This window comes from Vipera berus (assembly GCF_964194415.1).
Source record: "Vipera berus genome assembly, chromosome: 13".
NCBI classification, from domain to species: domain Eukaryota; kingdom Metazoa; phylum Chordata; class Lepidosauria; order Squamata; family Viperidae; genus Vipera; species Vipera berus.
The window spans coordinates 5,668,447-5,686,885 of record NC_138216.1 but is presented as its reverse complement, the minus strand read 5'-3'; the positions used below and the strand labels follow the sequence as shown (position 1 = coordinate 5,686,885).

The 18,439-nt window shown below is 44.5% G+C and overlaps 1 protein-coding gene across 1 annotated transcript in view; it reads left to right on the top strand.

Moving 5' to 3' along the window:
* The first annotated feature begins 237 nt into the window (after positions 1 to 237).
* The window catches only part of REXO5 (RNA exonuclease 5), a 20,741-nt gene continuing 2,539 nt past the window's right edge, over positions 238 to 18,439 (top strand). Inside the window, exons 1-19 of the mRNA XM_081337853.1 lie at positions 238 to 291; positions 1,612 to 1,792; positions 2,499 to 2,617; positions 3,016 to 3,142; positions 5,570 to 5,657; positions 6,591 to 6,698; positions 6,947 to 7,035; positions 8,545 to 8,660; positions 9,948 to 10,086; positions 11,583 to 11,677; positions 12,697 to 12,803; positions 13,777 to 13,849; positions 14,039 to 14,132; positions 14,637 to 14,747; positions 14,903 to 15,040; positions 15,689 to 15,781; positions 16,066 to 16,285; positions 17,020 to 17,201; positions 17,962 to 18,071. Of these exons, the coding sequence (XP_081193979.1) occupies positions 1,646 to 1,792; positions 2,499 to 2,617; positions 3,016 to 3,142; positions 5,570 to 5,657; positions 6,591 to 6,698; positions 6,947 to 7,035; positions 8,545 to 8,660; positions 9,948 to 10,086; positions 11,583 to 11,677; positions 12,697 to 12,803; positions 13,777 to 13,849; positions 14,039 to 14,132; positions 14,637 to 14,747; positions 14,903 to 15,040; positions 15,689 to 15,781; positions 16,066 to 16,285; positions 17,020 to 17,201; positions 17,962 to 18,071 (2,156 nt within the window). The 5' untranslated portion in view covers positions 238 to 291; positions 1,612 to 1,645. The remainder of the gene's footprint in view (positions 292 to 1,611; positions 1,793 to 2,498; positions 2,618 to 3,015; positions 3,143 to 5,569; positions 5,658 to 6,590; positions 6,699 to 6,946; positions 7,036 to 8,544; positions 8,661 to 9,947; positions 10,087 to 11,582; positions 11,678 to 12,696; positions 12,804 to 13,776; positions 13,850 to 14,038; positions 14,133 to 14,636; positions 14,748 to 14,902; positions 15,041 to 15,688; positions 15,782 to 16,065; positions 16,286 to 17,019; positions 17,202 to 17,961; positions 18,072 to 18,439) is intronic.

Genomic DNA, 18,439 nt, shown 5'->3' with positions numbered 1-18,439 from the left:
GCAACCGCCGCCCCGCGCCCCGGTCCCACCCGGCTCGCTCTACTCGGCAGCCGCCATTTCAAACAGCCCGCCGCGGCGCAGGCCCCGCCTCCTCCCCTCGATGCTTTCGGCCCATCGACTAAGAAGGTCTGCCCGCCTTCCATTCGCTCTCTTGCTTCCTCCTCTAAAAGCATCGGCAGCTAAGCGTGGGGCGGGGCTGGTGGCGGCTCAGGGCCGAGCAGACGATTGCCGAGCGAGGATTCTCCTCGATTGCAAGAAGGGCTTCCCCGGGAATAGGGTGCAGAGACCCAGGTCAGGCTTCCCACTAACTTCATTTTTTCCCCTCTTTCCGCCCCCCCATTTTTTTTAATGGGGAGCGGTTGTTAGCAAGGAAAGGCGATCCCAGGTTAACTGTTGGGAGGCGGTTGCTTGCAGGGGAGAGAAAATAGATTACAATTCTCCCTTACACGTGTTTGCAGGCTCGCACGTGGTTGCCAACCCTTGAGAATTGCACGGATGGAACCACGCGCCGCTTTAGAGCAGCTTGCTCCAGCTTTAAACCTACTGCTTTTACATTGCTGGACCACTATCCCCGTACCCGCCCCCAGCCAGATTTAAAATCAAGGGGAACTTGCTGATCTCCACCTGGATGGGGATTATGGGAGCTGCTGTCCCGCAGTCGAGGCTGGGTGCAAAAAGGGTGCTGAGAGCTGCTCTTTATTTTATATTATGATAATGGCCTTAATTACATTATGCGAGGTGTCATTTCAATGCAATATTTTTCAAATTTAGCAACTTCAAGGTGTCTGGACTTCAACCCCCAGAATTCCTTGTGAGCATGGAGGCAGGGGAGTGAAGTCCACACACTTTAAAGTTGCCAAGTTTGGAAAACATAGTTGCAGTCCATGTTTGTAGAATAGTTCAAAGCACTAAGAAATGTAGCAGCTACTGCTACTACTTTCATTTACTGTTCTCATTAATTGGATTAGAATAAATTAAGGTAGAATACGTAATACTGCAAGGACTCGCTATTAATGTTACATGAAATGCAGATTCAATTAGTAGACTCATTTTATAAAGGAGACTTGATGTTGTATGAAAGTTAATATTAAACTTGTTCTAGAGTTATATATTTACATTATATGATTCATATTACTTACCTATTACCTGCTGTATGGAGGGGGAAAAATGGTGAGATGGGCAGCTATAAAATTAGATTGGACTAGACATCGATGGATATAGATATGGATGGACGGAGATAAATAGGTATAAGTAGATGGTAAACAGACTCAGCCTTCCATCCTTCCGAGGTAGGTAAAATGAGGACCCAGATTGTTGGGGGGGGCAATTAAGCTGACTTTGTAATAATGCCGCTTGGGGTGTGTGTGAAAGCCCTAATAAGCAGGCATATACATAGAATGAAGGCTACTGCTAAGCTTGTAAGCCGCCCTGAGTCTTCGGAGAAGGGCGGGATATAAATGGAATTAAAATAAAATAATAAAAAAAAATTTGAACCCTAAGCAAAATTAAGTAGAGTTTCAACTTATTAGTATTTCTCCAATTATAACAGATGTTCTTCCATTAGTTTATTGTTTTTTTAAATTCTTTTCTGTACTGTTTTTTGTTTAACAGATAAATTCCACCTGAAGAGAGATTCATAAATAAAATGGGCGCACAAACTAGTGAAGTTGTAAAGAAAAGGTATTATGAAGATGGGGAAATTGGAGGAGAGAACCGGAAGGCTAAAAAAAAGAGGAATTCTGAGAAAAATGACATTTGCCCAACTCATCAGAACATTAAACTTTCCAGTGAAGTAAGATTTGTTTATGGATATATATTATTCCAGGGGAGTTGCTACTATTGCATGTTTCAGTTTACCATTCCCCACATTATTATTTTTTTAATCAGTTTAAATACTGGGTGGAGTTTTGCTTTAGTTTGTGTCTTTTTTAAAAAAACGTTTTTGTATCATTAGTCCTTTTGAGAGGGGTTTTTAGTCTGTGTTATATTTTTAGTGCTGCACTCCGCTGTTTATATCTATGAATCATAAAGTTATAATTAGAATGATGTGCTATTCCAGTTGGCTGTTCTTGCATCTTTTTCAGCTTTGCATTATTTCCCCCCCCCCCAAGTTTCATATCCAGAATTAGACAGAAGTTTAATAATTTGAATACTGCAAAAGCTCCAGGAACTTTTTAGAAGCTGCTTGTATTTTGTCCAGAGCTGAATTTGTCAATGTTGGAGGACTGTTTTTATAAAATTACCTTCGGGGACTAAAGTTATTTGGCATTTATTGTGTTTATGTAAATAATGTCCGAGTTTTGTGAAGTTAATGTATATCTAACAGTTCAGTCTTATTAACTGTGTTTCTCCTTTGCGTCTGTATGTGCTTTTGTGGCATCCTTTTGCAAGAAATGAATTGCCCTTTCTGGATGTTATTTGTGGGAATGAGGCCTTCGTCTCCTGATATTTTCTTTGGGAATGTAAACACTCCTGAGTCAATTCTCTTGGTTTCCAAGGTGAACACACCCCATTTCTCTACTCAAATGTTTGGAGAAAGCCAAATCAGCTATCAGCAACTTTGTGAATTACTGAAGTATGCCACACAGGGAAAACATCACAATGTCACTCAGCCCAGGTAAATGTGCTTTTAACCTTATGCAAGGTATCTGTCCACCTTAGGTGTTCAACAGTACAGGTAGTCTATTTAGTTCATTTAATCCAGGAGTCTTCAAACTTGGCCCTTTTATGACTTGTGGACTTCAACTCCCAGAATTCCTCCCCTAGCTTGCCTCAGCAAAGCTGGCTGAGGAATTCTGGGAGTTGAAGTCCACAAGTCTTAAAGTTGCCAAGGTTGAGGACCCCCCTTCTATGAGATCAGCACCTGCCATACCACTTGCTAGATGTTTCGCCGGAGAACCAGGATTTCTGTTTCCTAAATGTGTAGAAGCCAGTATAATAACTGAGAAATAGATTTGCACGGGCTTGGCTGGTTAAAGGAACAACAAGAGATAATTGTGGTCCCTTGTGATACAGTTGGTGTCGTATCCACCACCGAAGGCAGTTGGCTGGTGTCCTCGTGGTAATTTTGCATCACGTGGATCAGCTCCATTTCTACCAATACTACCTACAGTTCAAACATCTCCGAAAGACCTTCAAACATGTAAGTCATTGAAATTTATCCATTTGGTGAGATGGCCAGTCTAGGAAATTGTGTATTATATGGCAACATGGAGACCTCATAGACCAGGGGTAGGCAACCTTGGCTCTTTTTTGACTCGTGGACTTCAACTCCCAAAATTCCTGAGCCGGCATGGCTCAGCTTGGAAACCTTTCCCTTTCCCCTCAGCATAGCTGGCTTAGGAATTCTGGGAATTGAAGTCCATGAGTCATAAAAGAGCCGAGGTTGCCTACCCCTGCCCTATACCATATGTAAAACTCCTTCCTCTTCCTATTTTCCCCATAACAACAACCCTGTGAGGTGGATTGGGCTGAGATAAAGTGTCTGGGCCAAAGTCATCTAGCTGGCTTTCATACTTAAGGTAGGATTAGAACTCACCATCTCCTGATGATTGGCCCAAAGTCACCCATCTGGCTTTCATGTCTAAGGCAGGACTAGAACTCACTGGCTCCCAGTGATTGGCTCAAGGTCACCCAGCTGGCTTTCAGGCCTGAGGCAGGACTAGAACTCACCGTCTCCTGGCTTGCAGCCTGGTGCCTTAATTAAAATTAAAATCTAATAGTTTATTTACCAGGGTGGTGTGCTTTACCAAGGCAGGCAAAAATCTCCTGAAATCACCGTTTCTTTCAGCAGAACAGAAGTAACGGCACCTTTTCCCAATACCATTATTATTATTATTATTATTATTATTATTATTATTATTATTATTATTATTATTATTATTATTATTATTATTATTATTATTTCTTTTTTTGTCTGTCCTTGCAATTCTCTGCTTAACACGATACTTTGAGCCAGGGAGGCTGGCCGACTGGTTGGGGGAAAACAGTTTTTGGAGCCACAAGGAAACATATGGCTCTAATTTAGAGGGTATTCAAGACTTTCCAGGAACAAGTTCAGCCTCCAATTCTTCTCAAGAATGAGCTTTTATTTTTTTTCCCTTTTTTTTCTTTTTCCTCTGGCTGCTGCCTGGAAGTCGAGGTCATTAATAGCACCACGGCTGGGTTGACACAAAAGAGACTTGTTTTTCTTGGGAATTTCCCCCAGAAAGGGTTATCTGTATCTCCCGGACCTTTCCCCCTTTTTAAACAACCAGCCCACAGTTTGAGAAGTTTAGGGAAAAAAGAAAAAAAAAAGCCACTGTTGTTTTGACCATAAGCTAGAGCTTTTGCAAATGAATTTTTTTGTGCTTATTGCAAGTGTGATTAAAAAGTCTGCTTCCCCCCCCCCCTTCTCTCTCACATACACACACAAAAACACACAAGCACAACTAGGAGATAGCATCAGGGCTGCTTCGTGGTTAATAAATTGTGTTTGCAAAGTGCTTGAGGAGGAACTGGAATTATAGAAACAACAGCGGAGGTAGCATCAATCACTGGGTGGTTAAAAATACGAAGGAAAAAGAATTCCTCAGAACATTTAGCGGAGAAAATGTCTGGGGCCCTCCTGAACATTTAATTACACCCTGTGCTTCTTAAGTCTTAAATTTGCATTTATGAGATTATTGAAAAACCCACTTCTCTTCCCTGGAATTACTCTTAAAAACAAATGCCTCTCTGTTTGTTTGTTTCAAGGCCCGTGTCATGGCGGATTAGGTGTATTTGTATGGGTAGTCCTTGATAGACAACCGCGGGAGGCAACTTTCCTCAGAAAACTTCAAATGGCCCCTTCCTTTATTTATTTATTTTATTTATTTTATTAGATTTATATACCGCCCTTTCCCGAAGGACTCAGGGCGGTTTACAGGGTATTTAAAAAACAAACCAATACAAAATACAAAGGTTAAAAAACAATTTAAAAAAAGATTAAATTATCCCTAAAAATAAAAACCCCAGTTAAAAAATTCTCAGCCTGGGCCGGAGAGCTCAAAGAGCCAGGTCTTCAGGTCCCGGCGAAATGAACAAAGGTCAGGGGCAGTCCTAAGCTCCACAGGCAGCTGGTTCCAGAGGGCAGGCGCACCCACAGAGAAGGCAGAATATATGGAAAGGAATAGGTTGTTATGTCATTAGTAAGTAATAAGTAAGTTGGAAGGGACCTTGGAGGTCATCTAGTCCAACCTCCCGCTCAGGCAGGAAACCCTATACCATTTCAAGCAAATGGCTGTCCAGTCTCTTCTTAAAAACTTCCAGTGTTGTAGCATTCACCACTTCCGGAGGCAGGTTGTTCCACTGGTTAGTTGTTCTAACTGTCAGGAGGTTTCTCCTTAGTTCCAGGTTGCTTCTCTCCTTGACTAGTTTCCATCCGTTGCTTCTTGTCCTGCCTTCAGGTGCTTTGGAGAATAGCTTGGCTCCCTCTTCTTTGGGGCAGCCCCTGAGATACTGGAACACTGCTATCATGTCACCCCTCACCCTTCTCTTCGTTAAACTACACATGTCTTCCTTTTTGCCTCTGTTCCATGTCTTTTATCAGCGTTTCTGCCTGCCTGCGCTTTCTGGTGACTTTATCGAAAAACTTGGTAGATTGGGCACAAACGACCCTCAGCAGCAGAGCTGGGAAGGTATTAATATATTTCTTTTTTCAATTCCCTCAATCCATACCTTTGTTATTTCCTGAAAGTCCAGGTGGATACATCTGGTGTGCAAATGCATGCAGGTAATCCTCGACTTACGACCACAATCGCCATTGAAAATTTCAACCCAAAGCCATTGCGGTTATAAGTCGAGTTGGACCCAAATGGTCATAAACTTAAGTCTGAACCTGTTTTACGACATTATTACAACGGTGGCTAAACAAACCATCATGGTCATTAAGGGAACACCACCATCGTAAATGTGAGAATTGGTCATAAATATGAGAACTGGGCTTCGTGTGGCACTGTCGTAGCTTCAGACAGCCACCAAACAAATGGTTGTAAACAGAGGACTGCCTGTATAGTCTATAACCTGTACCTTTGTGCAAATGATTTGGCCTTTTATAAACCATAGGTGACTTTTAAAAAAAACAGCCAAATTGTGCCCCCTTATGAAATTGGGCTGCTTGAAACGGATTCATTTGAAAATTCCCTTATTTCTAAAGTGCTTCGTTTCCAAGCAGAGAATAAATGGAAAATATTGCCTTAGACTTAGGCAGAACGTAGTTAAACAACAAATTGGCATATGTGAAGAATGAAAATGTGTTTTTTTATTATTATTATTATTATTGCTGGTCTTCTTGCAGCTCAATTTTATATTTTACGGTGTTTTTTTTAATGTATCTGAAAGGGGCATCATAGATATTTTTTTGACACTTTAATTTTACTATGATTATACTGCCGGCTGCCCTGTAACCATTGAATTGGTGGATAAGCAGCAGTAACCTGTAAAATAAATCAGATGACATGTAAAAAAACAAAAACCTTCTCTCTTCTCAAAATACATTGAAGAGACTGCTGACAGAAAAGGGGCAAAAATGCTAATATGGGCATTTAGAGCAAATGTGTCATTGGTTTCAGGGATGGATGAGGATCCCATAATTCAGAAATACGCCGAAAAGGGCTGCAGTCTTTCAAGTTATATTTTAACTGCCGAGGAGATGCAGCTCCATGATTACCCTGTAGAAGGTAAGTAAGCAGTCTTAGAATCCACATATATGATCAATTTCCACCAAACAACCACAACTGCCTCTCCTAGGTCCTTGGGAAGGACTCAATGAGTAGACAAAAATGCCAAATCTAGTCTAAACATTTGGCTGACTGTGCAACAAACCATAACAATAATAACAATCCTCGTCTAGGATTCATAGACTGCAGCGTGCTGGCTAGCCACACCTTTTTGTGGATGTGACTGGTTTTTTTCATTGCTTCTCCAGGGTGTGCCGACTGGCGCCATTTTGTCCAGACTCACTGCAACGGCCCGGTTACACAAAGCAGCCCCCTCTTTGGATTGGACTGCGAAATGGTATTTATTTTGTGTTGCATTACTCTCCTTCCCATCGCAAAGGGTTGGATCTCAGCAAGTAAGAAATGACTTCTTACTTATAAAAATTTACCTTTTTAAGTTTTCAGTTCTTGATGCGGGGGGTGGGGGGGACAGCGCTAATCTGTGACTGAGTGCATGCAAAACTCCCCAACTTCATCTCCAGTCAGGAAGGGAAAGGACCAGTGGTGGGATTCAACCGGTTTCCACCACTTCAGCGGAACCGGTAGCTAATTTTTTTGTTGCCCAGGCCCAGAATGGACTTCCGGAAGTGGCATCTACGCAGAGAACCGGTTGTTCACCTATTTCCGTTTTCTGCTGCTTCAGTGGCTTGGATAAACTCTCTGCTGCAGAGTGCTGTCTCTTCCTCCTTTTCCCCACTCAAGTTGATTAAAATAGGTTTAAAAATAAGTTTAAAACTAGGTTTAATATTGGAAGAAGGATAGTTTGCCTACTATAGAAGAATGGGTGTTTAAAGTTTCGAATCTTGCAGAAATGTCTAAGATTTCTGCTTATTTGAAAGATCATTCACAGGAAAGATATATCTCAGTTTGGAGGAGATGGATAGATTATATTCAGAATAAATATAGGAGTAAAAAGTTCCATTTAGCTTATGAGTAGATTTTAGAGGGATATTGTTATTGATCTTACTGTTGTTATTTTCTATGTATCTATGTTTAAAGGGGAGTTAAAGCACATTATGAATTTGGTTAATTGTATATTATGCACTTGGTCGAATCCCAAGTGCCGCGTAACAGAGTGAGCGCCTATTAGTCGTCCCAGCTTCTGCCAACCTAGCAGTTCGAAAGCACGTAAAAATGCAAGTAGAAAAATAGGGACCACTCCGGTGGGAAGGTAACAGCGTTCCGTGCGCCTTTGGCGTCGAGTCATGCCAGCCACATGACCACGGAGAAGTCCTCGGACAAGCGCTGGCTCTTCGGCCCCTAGAGTTGGAAACGACTAGCACGCATGTGCGGGGGAACCTTTACCTTTACCTTTATATTATGCATAATTTTTATTTAGAATATGATTATTATAACTATAATCCTGTATTTAGCTCTGGGAAGTGGGGGGGGGGAAGTGGGGGGGTTTGGGGTGGGGGGGATTTGGGGATATATTGTAAAATCTTGTTTTTGTAAAACTTTAATAAAAAAACTAGGTTTAAAGGGTAAAAAGGGTTAAAATGGGTTTAAAAGGTTTAAAAAAGGTTAAAATAGATTTTAAAAAGGGGCAGGTTAAAATACAATATTAAAAGAGGTTAAAAAGTTCAAATAAGAATAAAGTAAAATAAAATAAAGCCTTTGCTGCCTGTCCACCCTCTTGCTCCTCCCCCCCTTGTTCACCTATTTGAATCCCACCACTGGCAAGGATTACATTTGGGAGGTGTTGTCCTTCTGTAAAGGAATCCATCAGTTCACCGTCTCATTGGAGGGAGGAAAGGACCACCAAAGATCATCAGCCTTTTTTTCACCCTTTTATCATTTTGACCAGTGTCTCACCGATAAGGGCTCGGAACTCACCCGGATTGCAGTGGTGGATGCTAGCGGACGGTGCCTTATGAACGAGCTTGTCAAACCCGAACGGCCAATAAGGAATTATCTCACCTGGTATGTTGCTTAAACTCATAAAACTGCTTGTAAAAATTGGACGTTATCCAGGATTTGGAATGATTTTGGCACCGTAGTTGCTTAAAAATGAATGTTCTTCAACTGGATACGGCTTCTGTTCTAAGGCCAAGCCACATGTTTAGATAAGGTGTGTGCATGTCTGTTTGTTTAAAACTTTTTTTTACACCTGGATGTGTCCGTGCAGGAGAGCTGTGTGATTGGGACCGTGGTATGTGGGTGTAGTGGAATGTAATCTGGATTCCCAGTGGGCAAAGAGTCAGCGAAGCTTAGATAATTGAGTTAGGAGGAAGAGAGATAAGCCAGCTTCTCCACAGGAATTGATCTATAGTTATGCAGATAAAGGTAGTCCTCGACTTACAATCATTCGTTTAGTGTACCGTTCGCAGTTACGACGAGACTGGAAAAAGTTGACTTCGGACTGTTTTTCACACTTAAACGACCGTTGCACCATCCCCATGATGCTAATTCGGATGCTTGGCAACAGACTCATATTTATAATGGTTTCAGCATCCCGGGATCACGTGATCCCCTTTTGCGACCTTCTGACAAGCAAAGTCCATGGGGGGGAAGCCAGATTCCACTTTACAGGCCTGTTCCTAACTTAACAAATGCGGTGATTCACCTAACAGCTGTGCCAAGAAAGGTCAGCAAAGTGCTTAGCAATGGAAATAATAATCATAATAAAGTTGGAAGGGACCTTGGAGGTCATCTAGTCCAACCCCCTGCTCAGGCAGGAAACCTTATACCATTTCAGACAAAATGGCTGTCCAGTCTCTTCTTAAAAGCTTCCAGTGTTGGAGCATTCACCGCTTCTGGAGGCAGGTTGTTCCACTGGTTAATTGTTCTAACTGTCAGAAAATTTCTCAGTCCTTAGGTTGCTTTTCTCCTTGCTTAGTTTCCATCCATTGCTTCTTGTCCTGCCTTCGGGCACTTTGGAGAATAGCTTGACTCCCTCTTCTTTGGGGCAGCCCCTGAGATACTGGAAGGCTGCTATCATGTCACCACTAGTCCTTCTCTTCATTAAACTAGACATAGCCAATTCCAGCAACCGTTCCTTATATGTTTTAGCCTCCAGTCCCCCGATCATCTTTGTTGCTCTTCTCTGCACTCTTTCTAGAGTTGAGCTTAATTGTGCTCGTAAGTCGAGGATTTACCTGTACAGGTATTGTTATCTGGGCTGGAATCTGCCGCTTCCTTAGAAGGCCCTCGTTGGAAAGCGTCATCTCAGACGGCCCCGAAACGTTGTATTTTCGTTGTGTTTTGAAGCTACTCCGGCATCACGGAGAAACTTCTTCAGCCTGTGCAAACGACCCTCGCAGAAATCCAGGCCCGATTAAGGAATATGCTGCCTCCGGATGCCATTTTAGTGGGCCATTCCTTGGATGCTGATCTCCGAGCGCTAGAAGTGAGTATATCTGATCCACAGTCCCAAACCCGCCAGGTAGCGGTCTTCAAATGTGGCAGCTTTTTAAGGCTTGTGGACCTCGGAAACGGAAGGGCACGTTGATTCCCACGATGAACGGGCGGCTGCAAAAGTGCATGGAGTTAGCAGAGGCGGCTAAATTGACTGCTTCAATCGAAGAAGAAGAAAAAAAAATACACCACAATTCCTTTTGTTTGCCCTTGGAAACCGCTTCTGGGCTTTGTGCTCGAGGTGTGGGGGTGGGGGGGAATGAAACTTTGATTTGGGCTTTTGCCATTTAGATAGGTTTGTTGTTATAGAAATGGCTACTTTATACTGTTAACATAAAAGCAAAAAGTTGAGGCATGACGTTGTTATCTTATTCTACTTCACCAAAACGGAGTTGGGAGTCAATGCCTTATCTTCTCTGTTTCCACCTTTTCCTACACTTTCCCCTTCCCTTTTTCCCCTCCCCTATTTTTCCTACTATTTTCTTTTGTAATTTTGTATTTTATATTATAAACTAGAGGGACGTGGTGGCTCAGTGGGTTAGGACGCTGAGCTTGTCAATCAGAAGGTCGGCAGTTTGGCGGGTCGAATCCCGAGTGCCGCATAACAGTGAGCACCTGTTACTCATCCCAGCTTCTGCCAACCTAGCAGTTCGAAAGCACGTAAAAAATGCAAGTAGAAAAATAGGGACCACTCCGGTGGGAAGGTAACAGCGTTCCGTGCGCCTTTGGCGCGTCTAGTCATGCCGGTCACATGACCACGGAGACGTCCTCGGACAAGCGCTGGCTCTTCGGCTTTGAAACGGAGATGAGTCGGAAACAACTAGCACGCATGTGCGGGGGAACCTTTACCTTATTATAAACTATTTTTTTAAAAAAAGACTTGTGGACTTCAACGGCCACAATTCCTCAGCCAGACACGTGGAAGTCCACAACTCTTAAAAAGTTACCAAGTTTGCAGACCCCTGGCCTAAGATACAGAAATAGACTAGAGCGAAACATTCCGGGTCCCGGTTTGAAAGTTTCATGTACAGGTGATTCCTCAATATACGACCACAATTGAGACTGGAATTTCTGTGGCTGAGCAAGGCGGTTGTGAGTGAGTTGTGCCCAGTTTTATGGCCGCTTTTTTTTTGCCATGTTTGGTGAGCGAATCCCTTCCGTTCTTAAGTGAATCGCATGGGTCGTTAAGCAAAGCCCGCTTCCCTGCCCCCCCCACACACATATTGGTGATCATTCATGTGCCCCAGGATGCTGCAACCGCCATGAACACACGCCAGTTCCCAAACATCTGAATTTTGATCACGTGACTGGACTGGGGTTCTCGTAAGTGCGAGGACTGGTTTGCGTCCCTTTTCTCAGTTTATAAGTAAATGAATGTTTATAAGTCGAGGACTCCCTGCAGATGGTCAAAAATCTGGGGGGGGGGGTTCCGTTTAAAGCACCATGTTTTGAGACACCTTTTCTTTTTTTCCCTTCCCGCATTTCCAGATGATTCATCCGAAGGTTATCGACACTTCGCTTCTCTACACCCGGAAAGGGGGCAGAAGGTTCAAGCTGAAATTCTTAGCAGCAGCTGTTTTAGGGTGAGAAGGTGTTGGGTTGAGCTCCTGCCGCCGGGCGTGTCTCCTGACACTTTTCAATTAGGACATTTCTGAATTGCTCCCTTTCCAAGGCAGGGTAGGGCTGTTGACAGATAATGAAAGACTTGTCAGTCCTACGAGGATATCCGCTTAGGGCAAGGGTGTCCAACCTTGGCAACTTTAAGACCTGTAAACGTCAACTCCCAGAATTCCCCAGTTGGGAAATTAGCCTCTGGGGTCCTTGGTGGTCTCTGAGCTCAGTTGTTTTCTTGCAGACGTTTCATTGTCAAAGTAGGCACCATCATCAGTGCTGTGAAGGGAGTGGGATTTGCGGCGTGTAGGAGAAGGAAAGGGGGTGAAGGAGGAGGAGCAGGAGGACTGCGGTGTCCTTGGTGCTCTCTGAGCTTGGGGGTTTTCTTGCGGACGTTTCACGACCAAACTAGGTAACATCATCAGTGCTATAATTTCCGTAGTTTCAACTGGGAAACTGTGCGTATTCTCAGCCAAGCCACGTCCCAAAAATCCTTAGACACACTCAGACAAATCAGCCATCAGCAGGCGCAAAGAGATAAAGAACATCTACACGCCATCCAAAAGAGACCATCCAAAAGTCTTGAAAGCAGACAAAGAGACTCAAACACCTCCTGGCCAGCAATCAACATCCAGACGAACAGAGGTTAACCCCAAGATTAACACGAGCAATAGTCAAGAAGTAAGCAATACCCCAGTCAAGCCACCAACTCAGACAACCAGGGCAACAGTCAACAACAGCTGAATCAAGGATCCACCAGGAACACCTCACCAACAATGACACTTGTATATAAACAGAGGACAAACCCCACTCCCTTCTAGCACTGATGAAATTACCTAGTTGGGTAATGAAACGTCCGCAAAAAAAGACCCAGGACCCTTAGTTCAACCCTGAGCTACAAATATTCTATCTAAATTCTCTTGCTTCTTTACCACACAATAGAGCATGTAAATGTTCATGGATGCACTACATGCACGGTTCCTTCTTGTAGGAAAGAAATTCAGAGCAAGGCCCAGTTGGGTCACGATCCCACTGAAGATGCCCAGGCCGCCCTTGAGCTGGCCCAGTATTTCATTGAACAAGGACCCAGGAAAGTAGGTATATCTTGGCTCTTTTAAGACTGTTGTTTAAGGACAGGAATAAATGTATCTTCACACTGCACCATCCTTGCCAAGTCCCTCTAATTGTAATTGTGATCAGAGAGCAGATAATGGATGCAAAGGGGGGAAAAATAGCAGAGTTTTTAAAAGGGGGGATCTGACATATAGCAGTAGCACTTAGCGATAGCACTTCGACTTATATACCGCTTCCTGGTGTTTTACAGCCCTCTCTAAGCGGTTTACAGAATCGGCACATTGCCCCCAACAATCCGGGTCCTCATTTTACCGACCTTAGGGAAGGCTCAGTCCACCTTGAGCCGGTCAGGATCGAACTCCAGGCGGTGGGCAGAGTTTGCCTGCAATACTGCATGCTGCATGCAATTGTAACCACTTCCCCAATATGGAAGCGTTTAATAGGAAGCCCTCAACCTACGACCGTGATGGAGCTTGCCTATTAAGGTTGCACGTTGTGACAGTCACAAACCCGTGTCGTTAAGTGGGTCATCGTGGGACGGCGCCCAACCTTACAACCTGTTTCGCTGTGGCCGCTGAACGAACCCATTTTGGCCAATGATCGATTTTTGCTGGAAACTGAAAGTAAACACAGGTTAATCCCCCCCCAAACCCTAAATGTGGACTTCAATTTCCAGAATTCCCCAGCCAGCACAGGGAATTCTGGGTGTTGAAGTCCAGACACCTTAACTTTAAGATTTAAGGTGGGTGGGTTGGAGAATGAAGGTTGGGACGGTGTCGCAAGAAGATCCTAAGTGTCTAAGAAGGGATCCAGCCCTTAGAGCGAGACAGGAGAGCCCCAGGTGCAAACAAGTCCTGTGATTGGTACTTAGGCTTGGCTTCGGTGGGAAATAAAGCATTTAACCAACATCTCAAGAACTGATTGGAAGCAAAACGTGCCGGAGAAGAATTTGTAATATTAGAGAGTTGGGTGTTTGTTTTTTTTCCACCCTAGGTAGCGGAGTTGAATCTGGAAGCCAGATGGTCAGAGCAAAGGAAGATGGAAGAGACGGGAACCGGGATCCAGAAAGGGTAAAGAATTCTTTTTCTGTTAAAAAAAAAAGCCCTGTTGGCTTGAGAAAGTTGGGTGGAGGTCTTTTGCGGTTTTTTTTTTCTTCCCAGTGTCATCGTAACTTCAAATGGTCCACAAATGTCATAAGTTGAGGAACCCCTCTACCTGTTCAAATGTATTTAACTTTGGCTTTTCTTCTTGTCTTTTAGCCTTTTAGAAAATGTGCAGTCTACCAGTCAAAAAACATGGCTTCGGGGAGAACAAAATAACGTTCAGAATCATGTGGCTTCCCTAAGTGAGCAAGTGAGTTATGAGTAAGCGTTTGGTTGGTTTTCTCTACCCTAGTTTTAATTTTACAAAACCGAGAAGCTTTAGGGACCTGGATCTTTCCAGTGCAAACCAAGTTATAGAGAATTCTTTTGGCCTCTTTTCTGTCTCCGCAAGTTGCTTATATATAAGGGTCCTTGATGCTCTCTGAGCTGGGTGGTTTTCTTGCAGACGTTTCATTACCAAACTAGGTAACATCATCAGTGCTATAATTTCCATAGTTTCAACTGGGAAACTGTGTGTATTCTAGATCTAGACCAAGCCATGTCCCGAAAAGTTTAAAAAACTCTTAGACACGCTCAGACACATCAGCCATCAGCAGGCACATAAGAGATAAAGAATTACGTACCGTCCTTGCAGACGTTTTCATTACCCAACTAGGTAACAACGTCCGTGCTCACACTGTTTTCTCAGCATCTTGCCTTTCTTCAATGTGTGGATCTCTCAAAATGTCTCCCAATTCCATTGTTAACCGTTTAGGTTCTCCAGAAAGCCCTGGAAGAGATTCCTAAATCTCCCATTAACACAATTCAATTGGTTTTGGATTCGAAGCATGTTACGGCTGACATGCTTGCAGAAACCGCTTCAAAGGTAAGTGGATCTTCCCAATCCCCAAATGGCACAAGACTCACTTAGCAACCGTCTCACTTAGCGACAGACATCTTGGGCTTAATTGTGGTCGTAAGTCGAGGACTGCCTGTAGACTTGCTGGTTCCGTTTCTGAGTTCCATCCTCCTTTTTCCTAGATGAGGGCCAAGCTTTCTGACCTGCTCACCATCTACGTAGGCCCTTTGTCCAAAAACGTTTGTCTGAAGACTGTGAAAAAAGCCTTTAGGAAATGTGGCCACATTCAGACCTTCTGGGTGGTTCCAGAAACATTTAAGGCAAGTAGTCAGGTTCTTTTGCTGTCCTGGACAGTGGGCAGTGCAAATCCAGGGGGGGGGGGAGCTGGGCTGTTGAAGGAAGGAATAATGGTGATGATGGTGGTGGTGGAAGGGACCTTGGAGGTCATCTAGTCCAACCCCCTGCTCAGGCAGGAAACCCTATACCATTTCAGACAAAGGGCTGCCACGCCTCTCCTTAAAAACTTCCAGTGTTGGAGTATCCACAGCTTCTGGAGGCAGGTGGTTCCACTGGTTAATTGTTCTCACTGTCAGGAAGTTTCTCCTTAGTTCTAGGTTGCTTCGCTCCTTGGTTAGTTTCCATCGATTTGTTTCCTGTCCTGCCTTCGGGCGCTTTGGAGAACAGCTTGACTCCCTCTTCTTTGGGGCAGCCCCTGAGATACTGGAACACTACTATCATGTCACCCCCTCGTCCTTCTCTTCATTAAACTAGACATACCCAATTGCAGCAACTGTTCCTTGTATGTTTTGGCTTCTTCTCTGTACCCTTTCTAGAAGGAAGGAAGGAAGGAAGGAAGGAAGGAAGGAAGGAAGGAAGGAAGGAAGGAAGGAAGGAAGGAAGGATCTGAGAATTTGGAAGCACCAAACCCCTCATTTAACTGCTGGGACCCCTTTTTGTCTCTCCCAAAGCCCCACCTCTGTATTCAATACGAAGTGTTGGAAGGGGCACTGCTGGCTATGGAAGAGCTGAACGGAGCAGAAATTGGAGGATCTGCCCTCCAGGTAGGCTCACCTTTAAATTCCAGGGTTGGGAGAGAACGGGTGCCTGGGGTCTTGTCAAAATGTTAGGCCCTTCATTTCTCTCTTTAAAGTCCCTTCACTCTGGTTGAGAGATCAGATTTTCCCTGACTCCACAGTTCCAACCCCGAACTACAAATACTCTCTTCCGTGGGTAAATTGTGGTTTATCCAAAGAACACGTCCTGCCCAATGCAGCCGGAAAGCTCTCTTAAGTATATGCAAAGCAGACTTGCCACCTTCTTGTCCCGTATTTTGGCTTCGTCTAAGATCCAAAGGCCCGTCAGCCAGAGAACCCTGGATGGGGAGATGCTGGTGCAGCAGCTGGAAAGAGATCCTGAAAACGAAGGCGTCGTTTACTTGGCCGGGTTGAGGAAAGGTCAAGGCGAGACGGAGCTGCAAGAACAGTTGGGCCCTTTGAAAGGTTTACGGTCCATTTTTTGGCCGAGAGGTCTCCAGACCGGAAGACGGAGGAATTACTGCTTTTTGAGTAAGTGAGGGCTGCTCTCCAAAACCAGATTGCTGCAGGAGATAATTATCTGTGGATTAAGATTCTAACTTCTCCTTTCTAGTTTTCCCTCTCTCTCTCTCTCTCTCTCTCTCTCTTTTTTCCCCTCTTCTGGCTCTTAAAAAACCTTTCCCGTTTGACAGCCACGGCTCTTAGAGGTAATCCTTGACCCACACAACCCATTTTATGACCTTTTTTACGTTGGTCGAAGGGAAAGGAAAGGAAAGGAAAGAGAAAGGAAAGGAAAAAGAAGGGAAGGAAAAAGGAAAGAAAAAAGGGAATGGAAGGAGAAGAAAGGAAAGAAAAAAGAAGGGAAGGAAAAAGGAAAGGAAAGGAAAGAAAAAAGGGAATGGAAGGGGGAAGGGAAGGGAAGGGAAGGAAAGGTGAATGGATAAGGGAGGGAGAGAGGAAGGACGAAAGGGAAGGAAAGGAGGGAGGAAGGAAGGAAAGGAAAGGTGAATGGCTAAGAGAAGGAAGGAAGGAGAGGAAGGGAAAAAGGAAGGGAAGGGGAAGGAAAGAAGGGAGGGAGGGAGGGGGAAAGGAAAGGGGAAGAAATTATAGGAAATGTCTTAATTTGAGCCGTTTTATCTGGGCTGTCCCCACTTCTTAGCCAACTTTGCCTAACACGATGCTCAAGGCCGCAGCTCAGATTTCACAAACAATTTATTAATTTGCATTATTTGCGGTGTGTATGTGTGTGTGTGTCTCCCTGCTAGGATTCCAGAGCCCGGAGTGTGCCTCCGAGGCCCTCCAACTCCTCCAAGGGAGCTCGTTTCGAAGCCGGAGCGCCCTCTCGTCTCCCACGTTCCTCCAGTGGGCTCGTCTCGTGAACGAAAAGGCCCAAGGAGGAGCAGAAAGGCAGGAGGAGCAGCAGCAGCAGCAGCAAATCTTGGATCCGGTGAGCAAGCCGAGGTTACAAGGGGTGCCAGGAGGAGAGTGAGATTCGGAGGGCCTCCGTTCTCAGTTCTGGGATGAGCGAAGCTTCATCTGAGCCTTGGGGGCCTAGTGGTTAAAGCTCAGGGCAGGTAGTTCTCGACCTACGGCCACATTGGAGCCCCAAACGTCTATTGCTCAAGCGAGCCATTTGCGAAGTGAGTTTTGCCCCACTTGGTCACCCTTCCTGCTGTTGCTGTCTCCTCAGGAAACCCATCCCTGGTGTTGTCATCAACGAAATGGGTGCATTGGGTTTGCGGATTCTGGGTTCCTTGGTGCCCTCTGAGTTGGGTTGTTTTCTTGTAGATGTTTCGTGACCCAACTAGGTAACATCATCAGGGCTAGAAGGGAATGGGTTTGTGAGGAGGAGGAGGAGGAGGAGGAGGAGGTAGAGGAAGTTCTTGGTGGTCACTGAGCTTGGTTAGTTTCTTGCAGACCTTTCATTACCTAACTAGGTAACATCATCAGGGCTAGGAAGGAATGCGGTTTGCAAAGGGGAGTAAGGAGAGAGGAGAATTGTGAGGTCCTTGGTGCCCTCTGAGCTTGGTTGTTTTCTTGCAGACGTTTCATGACCCAACTAGGTAACATCATCAGGGTTGGAAGGGAGTGAGGTTTGTGGAGAGGAGGAGAGACTGAGTTTCTTGCAGCCATGGCTCCCTGCATACCTTACTTTGTTGTTTTGCTCTGCTTGTTTCAACGAAAACCTTCCTATTATTTCTGCACAGGAGCTTGGTTTAACGAAAGCCATAAAGAAACTGGACCGCAGGGTCAAAACACTCTATGAGCAAGTTCCAGAGAATACCCTTTGCCTCGTTCTGTTACCAGGCACCGACAGGTATAAAAACAAACATCTTATTATTTCCTTTCCACGGAGAAGTGTTATTTCACCTTGGGCTCTCAAGTTGGGGAAATCTTTCCTTCCTCGGAGTGACGCTTAGAAAACCAACGTTTGTTTGTTGTAATGTCTTTCCCGATTTAGATAAACTTTGCTACCACCGAGCAAAGTTAGAAGCGCAAAATAAACCAGCGCAAAATAAATGGTGGCGTTGGTTGATCAAGCACGGGCAGCTCTCGACTTAGGACGATAGTTGAACGCCAAATTGCCGCTGCTAAGCAAGACAGTTTTTCAATGGGTTTTGGCCCCATTGTACGTCCTTTCTGGCCACTGTCGTTTGACTTTGCTTGTCAAAGGGTCGCAAAAGG